General features: G+C 37.3%; 1 protein-coding gene across 2 annotated transcripts in view; it reads left to right on the top strand.

Moving 5' to 3' along the window:
• Positions 1 to 12,104, top strand: part of ERp60 (disulfide-isomerase A3) — a 133,455-nt gene that overhangs the window by 88,202 nt on the left and 33,149 nt on the right. For both annotated transcript variants that reach the window (XM_090377946.1, XM_090377945.1), the window contains one exon: positions 3,342 to 3,442. In XM_090377946.1, coding sequence (XP_090234072.1) covers positions 3,342 to 3,442 — 101 coding nt within the window. The remainder of the gene's footprint in view (positions 1 to 3,341; positions 3,443 to 12,104) is intronic.

A 12,104-nucleotide genomic window follows, 5' to 3' on the forward strand; every position in this document is an offset into this window, starting at 1 on the left:
TTTATAACTTTTTATATCTTGTACACTCTGTTTGACCTGGTGAAGTTGCTAAAATTGTGTTTTTTGGTTTTCAGTGTTTTTAGTTGTCAAAATTGCACAGACTCCGGCCTGCCATTTGTTATGAATTTTCTATGTGGCCCTCCGATGAAAAAGGTTGGGGATCCACTGATCTAGGAAGTTAATTTTCTCTCTATAACTAAGTTATTTATCTCTAAAATATCAATTTTAAGGTCACAAGTGTGACCTTAAGGCCATATAAAAGGTAGTGTGGTTTGTAAATTGTATTAGCTACCAATTCGAATCATTAAAATGCACTACACTTATCGTTATCATATGTTCCTTTATAAGAATCAATTGCTCCTTTGATATTTTTCTAATGCAGTTTTCTGGAGGTTATGGCCATAAAACAAAACCAATTTGCACTTTCCTGTTTATTGGGCTTTTCTGTTACTGCAAGCAATTATAAAAATGGGTAGTAAACTATCTTCTTGCACTTGCAAAAAAAGCAATAGCTGGGATTGTGTGGTTTTTACGTTATTACAGTGAAATGTGTTTTCCCCTTTACTGAATCTTCAATTGTATAAAAAACAAATTTTCAGAATCTTTTCTTTATTCTTTTTTTTCTTTTCTTTTAAGCTTCATAAACCTGTTACCCCATGCGAATCTTGTTAGTTGTAATTTGTGTGTGCCGTTAAAAAATGCTTATGCATGCAATCGCAAAATTCATAATTAAAAGAGTATCTTGGAAACAAATCTCTTGAAACACTTCTGAAAACGACGACTCCTTGTGCAATAAACCAGCGAGTGCCAAGCCAATAATGAGTGATCAAAGAGTGTGCATTTAGTCAATGATGAAGAATAAACATTCTTTAACATTTGTAAGTTGTAAATGATTTCTCTATTATTATTTTCTTGCTTTTACAGGCTGTGTTTTCATTTCTTTCGATAAATCAATCATTATTTAAACAAACAAATTCGCTAACTAATTTCATTGTTGAGAAGGTAACCCCTATTTTTAACCTTATGTCTACGGGAAATAAATTCCTGCATTACGAGTGAGTGCTAGGAACAAATTAACTTGTAAAGTCGAACTACCTGTAATTACTGCCACCTAGTAGGTATTGTCTGCAGAATCTTAGTGTATGAAGGGTCACTGTTGATAATCAGATCAAAAGCAATTGCTTTCTCTTATTGCCTCTAACATGCTGGTGTAGGAAACAATCATCTAATAAATCCACAAGTCTCACTTATGTGAGTGACCAACCCACAAGGTCCAATCAGTATCTGGCAAGTTAATCCTCCATTATATAGCATTCTGATTTACTGGCCCACTCTGTCTGTACAGTTATACTCATTACATAGTCCTATCCTCATTTTTGTTTTTCCATTGCTCATGTCATACCAAACTGACTCATTGTTGCACTGGCCACCATGTCCACTAGATGCAATTTTCTTAATTGTATGTGTTTAATGAAGAGCATAAGCCCTCCCTCTCATCCTATCCTGTCTGTCATTGTGTCCAGGAACTCTACACCCACGATAGTGGGATCCAAGGATACCCTAAGAACTACAGGATAATTGAATCCTCCATGGATACAACTTGGGTGGTTATCATGCTAATAAATGCTAAAATAACAGTAACCAAGATAACCTCTGCAACCCCCTTTATCTTATGTACATATCACCTCTGGTTTTTTCATGCCATATCACTGTACTGCAGACTGGGTGAAAGCATTGGTCTCAGTATATAGTATTTGCAAAATGTTCTCTGCCTCTTACTTAGTACTAAAATAATAGTATCAATGGATGCAAATTGCAGGTCGCCATTATGGCATAGCCATAAATAGAACAGGCTCTCACAATGGGCAAAAGATGGACTTCATGGCTACATCACCACTTACAATCATCAAACAGCCACACGTTGCCTGAAAGTGTGACAGACGTTACTATGGCTACCCAAGCCATAGCTCCTGAATTTTCAAACTGGAAAGTTCAAGAGGCCTGGACTACCTCCGACCACATCACCTTCCAGCTGCTCCGCCTTGTTACCTTATCCCACAATATTATCAGCTTTAACATAAAGGCAAATTGGGGAAAATACAAGGAAACCTCAGGGAAACCTCCCACAGAATAATAATCATCATAATATTGATGTACATGCCAGTGCCAAAACTGAAACTATTGGGAGGGCTGCAGAAGCCTTGATGAAAAAGAAGCAATCAAGAACAAATGCTGTTCCCTGGTGGTGCCCCAAGATGGAAATTCTCTGGCAAAGGGTCATCTGGACCAGAAAACATTTTTCAGCGATCTCTAGGCACATATGAGCTGAAAATGATAGATAAATAGTTACAACCACAGAAGCACCATTTATCTCTGAGGAATTATCTGTTACAATTAACAGAACTGAAGTTAAGTGAGTCAAGGTGTATTCCCAACAGCATGGAAACAGGTAAATGTTTGCCTTAATTAAAGGACCCAGAAAAACCACCTAATAACTCAGTCATACAGAACTATTGCCATGTTACCAGTACTGGGCAAGTTACTGGAAAGACTCTTGCTGCACAAACTAGATACTCACTACTCCAGTGCAAACCTTGAATCTGATAAGTGGTTTGGCTTTAAACCTAGGTGTTTAACAGAAGACAATGAACTTCCTCATTAAGGCATTCACAAAATGCTCAAGAAAAATACCTGTTGGCAATATAGATTTACTTTGCTGGAGCATTTGGCACCTTATTGGTGGTGGCCCAGCATACTTGGAGATTGTGGCAAACCAGAATCCCTTACTCTTTATAATTGTATGAAGGATTACCTCAGTAACAGGCATAGGTTAAAACCTATCACAATATTACCCATACGGTAACCCAAGGATGCTGCAGGATTCAGTCCTGGGTCCCACATTTCAAAACCTATGCCTGGATGAATTCCTGGCAATGTAGACAGTCACCTTTGGAAACAACTTTTCTTGCTTGTCAAGCTGACACCATAGCTAGCCTAGTACATAAATAAAATTAATCTAAGCCTCTTGCAAGACTGGGTAAAAATCCATAATTTAAAAAGGTTCTGAAACCAAATCTAAGTTAATCAAAGGGCAGCTCTGCAGGAAACTACAGATACATTTCCAGAAAAACTATAGCTCTGATGACAGAACTAAAGTAGTTTGGAGTTGTGCTGAACCATTATGCAGTATGCTACATAATGGTTCTAAGCATGCAATGGACTTTGACCTGGAATTTAATTATCAAAATTTGCATAAAGGAAAAAATGCATTTTTATCAGCTGTTATTGTAGATACCCAAGTGATGAATGTGATGCCTTAATGAATTTTACATTTATTACAGTCATGGATTGGTTGGCCTTAGAACTCATGACAACTACAATGATTTCCAAGCTCCACTGCTTGTAGCATATTTTGATGTTGATTATGCCAAAAACACTAAAGGTGAGTGTGAACACTTTATTTTTCAATAATTAAAAAATAAAATAAATCAGAGCATAATGATTCTTGGAATTAGTTTTTTTTTTTCCTTTAAAAAGTGACTATTAAATGAGACTACCACAATAAAATCAATGTGGTGAAGTATTTCTTACCTCAAAAGTTATTCCATTCAAATTAATTGCCTTGGGCTTGCACACACTGTACCATATGTTTCTTCCAATCACACAGAAACATTTCTGGAAGTTGCCTTCTGTAATCCCTTTAAAAACTTTTTTTTTTTTTTTTCTCTCTTGAATGTTTAACAGCTGAATGAATGGCCATTGAATTTCTTCTCTGGTATCCATGAAAACAGATGAATATGTGGACCAGGCAAGGACATTAGAAGTGATCATTTAAGCATTAGAACTCAATGTGGACAAAAAATAAATAAATAATTTAAAATATTCAGTGGACTTCAATGAATGGGTTCCCTAAACTGATTTTCAGTTTACGGAAGAGAAAAAGTCACAAGGGCCTAGGTCTGGCATGTAGTAGTGGCATGTGATGCAAGAAAGCAAAGGGCTGAGCTTATGCAGCATCAGCCAAAAAAAAAAAAAAATCACCACACCATTCCCTCCAAATACCTGTCCACATTCAACTTCCACAATGACAGATGGAAGTGTGTTCCAGCAATTAACCACCCGCTGGCTAAAGACAAATTTCCGCACGTCTATTCTACATCTGTCCTTACTTAATTTGAATTTATGCCCCCTTAGATTCGTAATCTGAACAAGTGGAAGGACCCCATCAGAATTCAGTGTGCTCAACCCATTCAAGGCCTTATACACCTCAATCAGATCACTGCACAGGTGCCTAGTCTCCAGCCACTGCAATTTGCAGAACTTAAGCCTCTCTTGATAAGAGGATCCCTTCATTCCCCTCACCAATCTTGTTGCCCTTCTGTGTACACGCTCAAGTAAATCTACATCCTTCCTAAAACGAGGCCTACAGACCTGTATGCAGTACTCAAGGCGTGGCCCGACCATTGCCTTATACAGAGAGATAATCATCTCCTTTTCCCTGCTAGCAGAATTCCTATATATCATTGACAAAACCCCATGACCTGCCCTGGCAGCCTGTCTGCATTGCTCGGAAAACTTCATATCTGCCTGCACAATTACTCCCAGTTCTTTTTCATTTTCTACCACCTTAAGTGTAGTACCACACAGTTGGTACGTTTCTCTGGGGTTACTTCTACCCATATGCAGTACTTTGCATTTGTCGAGGTTAAACTTCAGTTGCCACTTCTTAGCCCATCTGCCCAAATTATCTAGATCCTGTTGCAGTAGCACACTGCCATTACTGTCATTAACAACCCTGCCAACCTTTGTATCATCTGCAAACTTTGACACTAAGCCTGATATACCTTCATCAATATCATTGATAAATATACAAAACAACAGTGGACCCAACACTGAACCCTGTGGGACTCCACTAATAACATTAGTCCAAGAAGAGCAGCACCCATTGATTACCACCCTCTGTCTTCTCGCACTTAACCATCCTTTTATCCATTGTAGCAACTTACCCTTAATACCATTCTACTCCAATTTGTACAATAGTCTTCCATGTGCAACAGTGTCAAAAGCTTTCCTGAAATCCAAATATATGATATCAAAATTATTTTTTGCATCCAGTTTCTTTGTAACCACATCATAATATCCTATCAAATTTGTCAGACAAGACTTTACCTTAACAAACCCATGCTGTGTCTGAATTATTGCTGCAGTCTTGTCTAGATGATCCTGCAATGCATCTTTAACCAGTGACTCCATTATTTTACCGGGAACAGAAGTTAAACTAACTGGTCTGTAATTTCTCGTGTCACCCTTCGAACCTCCTTTGTGAATTGGGGATACATTTGCACATCCCCAGTCCGTGGGAACCTCCCCTGAGTCCAAGGATGCTCTCATAATTATGGCTAAGGGTTTGCTTAGTTGCTTTGCCACCTCCTTTAATACAATTGGATAGATCCCATCCACCCCAGGTGCTCTTCTTACGTTTAACTTCAACAGTTTCTCTTCCACTTTGCTCTCAGTGATTACAAAATCATTAAGTATCCTGCTACAATTTGATAACCTTCTGCCATTTCCAAACCTTAATTCCTCACATGTGAATGTAGATGCAAAATACTCATTCCTGAGCAGGATCATCAACAGTCGAACCATCAATGTCAAGTGGACCAATCAGATTCATCCCCTTCCTTTTAGAGTTTATGTAAGTAAAGAAATCCTTGCTGTTTTTCTTAGCATCTTTTGCCAAGGATTTCTCAATCTGCCTTTGCCTGCCGAACCTCCTTTGTGACCTGATTACAGATTAACTTATCTGCCATAGGCTTCAGAGTCGCTTGCTAATTTATATGCATCCCATGCATTTTTCTTCTCTGTTAAGAGTCATTAGTTCATTTGATAACCATTTAGGCCTAAACCTTGAACAATATTTCTTAATAGGTATGAAACTTTTAGTAGCATCCACGATTAATTCCTTGAATGCTTCCCACTTAGAATTTACTGTTGGTAACATCATCAGTTGTTCCCACTGTACAGAACTTAAAAACTGTCGGAGACCACTGTACTCGCCTTTACAGAAGCAAAAACCCTTTCCTTTACCCCTGATGATAATTAAATCTTTAAGTAAATCCCACGTCAGTAAACCATGATCACTGCCACCTAGTGGTTCTTTTATCTGCAAATTCCTAATACATGAATGATCACTCTTGATAACCAGATCAAGAGTGTTACTTTCTCTGGTTGCCTCTCGAACATGCTGCTGCAGAAAACAATCATCCAATAAATCCACAAATGTCTGACTAGTGTGTGGGTGCCCAACCCACAAGTTCCAGTCAATATCTGGGAAGTTAAAATCCCCCATTATAAGACATTCTGATTTACTAGCCCACTCTATTTCTCTGTACAATTGTTCATTGTACTCATTAGAGTCATTAGGCCTATAACACACTCCTACTCTTATTTTTGCTTTCGCAGTGCTTATGTCACACCAAACTGACTCAACAGTGCACTGTTCATCTATATCAACTGGATGCACTTCTTTTGATTTTGTTTTTCTTAATTAACAGCATAACACCTCCTCCCTTCCTATCCTGTCTATCCTTTCTGTACACATTGTACTCCCCAAATTCCAGTTCAGCATTCCTTATATCAGTGTGACACCATGTTTCTGATATCCCAACAATATCTGCCTTTGATGTCTTGACCAACACTTCAAATTCAAATTTATTTACTATACTTCTAGCATTGGTATACATGCAAGTATACATGCACCTATTCTTAGTTACTCTAACACTTCCCATATACCCACCTGTTTCACGATGACTGCCACTCATCCCTGAAACCCCCAACACCCCTCGCTCCAGGTTGCTACTTATTCTAATAGAAGTTGTGTAAGAATCACCTTCACCTCTGCCTACAGCTACTGTTAAACTATTAGTCCTTGTATCCCTCCAAGCTATCAGTTTTCCAACCCACCCAACACTGCCTCGATAGCATCAGCAAATATTCTTGCACCCTTTCTATTTAAGTGTATCCTATCCCTGTAGAAGCAGTCTCTCCTGTTAACAAGTACAGTCCAAGCTGAAAAAAATTCTATCCCTTGAGCCTTGCACAATCTTTCCAGGGCCAAATTGATTGACAAGGCTCTCATCATATACTCCCTCCTATCGTGTCTGGGCAGAATTGCAGACACTTTCAAATTCAACCCTAATTCATGGCTTTTTTTCATCAGGGATTTGTTTTTTGGCCAGAAACTGAGAAACAGAACATGTGTACTGGAGCATCCAACCATCCCTCTGCAATTCAGGTCTCTTCCTTCAAATTTTTTCACACAGCCTTGTTAGAACTTCTGTGTAATAGGTTGAATTGACAGTCTGATTTGTTGGTAAGTATTCAGCTGTAATAATTCCTTTAATATCAAAGAAAAGTATTTTGACTGACATTCTTGTTGTTCCCCCCTTAGAGGTTTGTTTTGTCTTCCATTGAATTGACTGTCTTTTTACTTTCTGGGTCGTACTGGAACAGCCAACTTTTGTCAAGTAATTATAGCACCCAAAGTCTAGATCTTCGTTTAAAAAAATCTTCACAAACTTGGAGTCTTATTCTTTTATCTTCATTCCAAATATCTGACACTGTCTTGGCACACACTTTCCTAAATTTACATTTAAGATTTACTGTTTAAATTTTTGTCCAAATTGAGTTCTAATGCTTAAATGATGATCACTTCTAATGTCCTTATCTGGCCCACGTTTTCGTGGATACCGAAGAGTATGGTTGTTGGTAGTCTTCACATTCTTTTCCTTCTAAAAATCTTGTGCCATTCAAACATGCAAGCTCTGGACATAGTACCTTCCCCATAAACTTGATGTGACAACTTATAAATTTCAGTTGGTGTTTTGCTTTAATTTTTGTTAAAAAATTTGGGGTTGGTTCACTTTTTGATTCTTTTTCTCTAATTTTTCCAGCAAATTGCAAAAACAAGGTAATAAAAACCTATTCTTGTTATTTAATAACCACACTTTGTATTTATTTAGTTTGCTTGGGAATTCTAATCTTTGTTATACATATTTAAGTATTTCAAAAAGTGACACCATTAGTTCTAAGCACAAATGGGGTATTGAGAGACTATGCTACTTCGTTTTAGGAGTAATATTATCATTTTCTAATATGCTAGAGACTGGCTTACAACTGTTGGACTACAAAAGATAGTTTTAATGCCCCTGCTGTCATCCTTATCCTTTTTTTTTTGATTCGCCTGTTTTTTTTTTGTTTTTTTAATTTCAATTATGTAATTATATATGATACTACACGGACTAGATAAAATTCAAATTTTATTGAATAAGCGTGGGGATTTTACTGTTTGTTTACATTCATTTCTATTTATATTACATTATATTATGGGGCACCTCTGTGGGCAGAAGCAGCAGTGCACATAGCACACATTTATTGATTAGACCAGGGTTCGAGCCCATGACCACCAAATATGGAGGATGTGGAAAGGTCAGGGAATGACCACTGCATGTCCCTGGAGCAGTATGGCCTTAGTTGCTAATGCTCCTAAAAACCAAATAACAAACAGTTATATTATGGATGTTTGAGAACATCTTAAAAGTGACACTTCTGCTGTCTAATTGCAGTCATTGTGCATAAACCTTCTAAAGATGTGAAATATAAACTAAAAGAACTGTGAACTTGCCAAGGAAATTGTTTTGCACTGTATTTTTTTGCGTACATTTTGCACTGTCAGTGTAAAAACTTAAAATGTAGCCAAGCCTAAATACATTGGTGGCTACATTCTCCTAAAATTTGAAATAGGATTTCGTCCACTTTCCTTCCCTTGTGTGAGGTATATGGAATAGTAAATGTCATCGGCACTTGAATTTCTTAAAGCTTTAAGCACTTAGGTCATCACACAAGTTCCTGGTTTTCAGATGCTACAGTTTACAAATTAATCAAAAGATGTTTCCTTTTGATTAATTTGGGCAATAGATCTATGCCCTTCCTGAGGTTTCCAAACCTATGTGTAGTACAGGCATCTCTCACTTGGCACTCTTAATTGGGGCCATAAAAATAGTGCCAAGTAAATCTATTAGGTGGGAGATTTATCCGTAGAATATAATGTAGGTTTTGTTTAACTGGTTGATGTCATTAGTGTTTTTTTTTTTTTTTTTTTTTTTTTTCCTGGCTGATTTTATGGCACTGTTTCTCTGTATAACAAAGAACTAGCTGATTTGCTTGATTTCTAAAGCAATTGGTTTGGGGAGGGGGCTCTTGAAGCTACTTGCATGGTAAGCTAAAATCAGTCATTGGGCATGCTGCACACACAATATGTAAACAAAATTAAACTGAAAACAGCATTTCTGAGTAGTGCTACTATGCATTCTGTAGCTCAAAGCAACTACCTGTTCAGAAAACAATGATTTCTAAAAAGTTTTAGAACTTCAGATTATCATCTCCCTTTCAATAACACCTCCAGGCAGGATATAAAGTGTATTTTTGTAACATGCAAGAAACTGTACAGTGACAACCTCAATATATTTTCCACCCGTAGCAATGAATGACTGTAATATAGATTAATGCAAGAGTAATCCAGATACAATTATCTTGTGATATGGGTAAAACTAGTGCATTCATCTTAATATTTTTTGTTTGTTGCTGTAGCAGCCAATATTTGAAAGATATTCTGAGGATACTGGCATTTCAAATCAGTAGGAAGTTTCCCTAATTTATTAGGGAAACTAGCTTAAATAACTTCAGGGGGTAAGGATAGCTAAATAATGAGTATACAAAACACCTGTATACTCATTATTTGGAGAGAATGGTGGTTTTTTTTTTTTTGGCTGATGCTGCATAAGCTCATACACTTGCTTTCTTGCATCACATGCCACTACTACTTAACCTTAACTGTGTTTATACTAATGTCAAATCTTATCAATAAAATGAATGAGCTCAAACTCCTGATTAGGACAACTAATGCCAACAAAATGTGGCTAACAGAAATGTGATTCTACCCTGAAATATGGGGATGAATTTCATAATGAAACTTGCCCCCTATTTTGGGGTGCTTGTATGATAGTATATACTGAGTGGTTATAAAATAAGTTACCATATTCAGGAGACCCTAGTGTCAAAGCTGTTAGAGTTCGTGTTGTGAAAATCAGTGGGTATGTCATTTAGGGTATGGTGAAGTGATTTGTAGGAGCAAAAATCAGTTTGGATTTCTGCCACCAGGGAAAAATGGCACTGCACATATGTGAAAGTTGTCATTTACTTCAAGACACTGCTTACACAAATGACATCCTGTTAGATAAAAGCAGAAAGGCCAATGCCACCATCAATAACCATTATGGCTCTTACAAAAAAAAGAACTAGTAAAACTGTTCTACCACAATAATAGTTAATACTAATACAGCACTAAGTGAATATTGGAAACTTAAAAGGCTTGTGTAAAGCACCTTTGACATCAGTGAGACTTTGAACTAATAAAGAAATTTGAAGTGACCAGGGAGTTAGGAGGTGTAATTCCAGGCAGGGGGATGAACACATCGGAACAGAGGTAGTGGATGAAGTGGCGGTTGCAATGGCCTCCAGGTCAGAATGTAAACACTACCTGCCAGAGGTGTCAAGAGACTTGGTCTACTGTACGTAAAGCGCTTTGAATAATTTTACACTTGTTCCTGTGCAAGATTCATGTAGTGCAAAAACTAAAGTCTTGTGATCGGTAACAACGAATAGACTGTGTGCTACGATTTCTGGCTTGTATGGAACTTGGCGATACATGGGCTCGAATGATTGTGGTCTGATGATGCACATTTTGCTCTACATGGAGCTGTAAATGCACAAAAATGCCAAATATGAGGAACTTCTTCTCCATCTGCTGTGCGTGAAAGACCACTACAAAGTCCATGTTACAGTATGGTGTGGATTCCCAGCCAAGTTTATAATCGGACCATTTTTCTTTAAAGAGTTTACACCTCATTGTTCCATAACGTATATGGTAACTAGTGCACAGTATTGCACTCTTCTAAGAGATCACATTATTTGGTTTGAAAGTGCTCTGCCAAAAGGCAATGCTTGGAGACCATAGTGTTCATGCAAGATGGTGCTCCTCCCAATGTTGGTCAACAAGTGAAGGAATTGCTCTGTTCAACATTCGGAAATGATTGCATCATTTCTAGAGACTTTCCGCAGTTCTAGCCAGCCTGATCAGCAGATCTCAATCCCTGTGATTTCTGGCTATGGGGATACCTGAAAGACAGTTTACCATCTGAAGATGCCAAAAAGGCAAGGAGCACCTTCAGGAAAAAATACCAAATGTTTACAGCCAGGAGAGGTTGGTTTGATAGACTGAAATGGCACACTAACCTCCACTGCATGCCAGCATACAGACACTTTTTGATTTGAAAGCAAGCATTAAACAGCATGTAGCCAATATTCCCAATGAGATGCTACATGAAACTGTTTCTCAATTTTCAGAATGTCATCTTAAGTGAAGCAAAGCACATAGAACAATATCTGTAGATTTCTAAGTTCTGATATTAAAATTTAATCCTAAGTTAAGTATTCCTTGTGTTTACAGTGCCAATTTCTTCCCTGGTGGCTGAAATTTGAACTAATGAACTAATTTTATGAACTAATGTCCTACCCACTAATTTTAAGTGCTATCTTTGTTTTGACACTAGGATCTCCTGAATAGGGAAACTTATTTTATGAACCCAGTACAATGTATTTAGGAAGGATAAGGAAAATAGAAAGGATGATGGCATCATGCTTCTTATCAAAAGCAGCCTGAATATAATAAATGCTTTTTCAGGTGAAGTGATGTGTACTATGTAGCATCTGTTTACTATGAGGTAGTTGAAAGTAATGACATAATGAGTGGTCTATATACCTGAAGACTATATCAAGAGCCTCTACAGGGAAATGGAATGGGCAAGCAAGTGTGAATGTCTTGTGTGTGATTTCATGTGGGTTAAAAAAAAATAAAAATAAAATAATTGCTTTTGAGATTAACATGATTTGTATTAAGTAAATAAAGTATTTTATGAATTTTTATAAACAAACATAGGAAGCAAATAGTTATTTATTATTTTATTGATATTCACTTAACATTAGGT

This window comes from Mastigoproctus giganteus, chromosome 7, assembly GCF_048544385.1.
Source record: "Mastigoproctus giganteus isolate SK-2022 chromosome 7, ASM4854438v1, whole genome shotgun sequence".
Lineage (NCBI taxonomy): Eukaryota > Metazoa > Arthropoda > Arachnida > Uropygi > Thelyphonidae > Mastigoproctus > Mastigoproctus giganteus.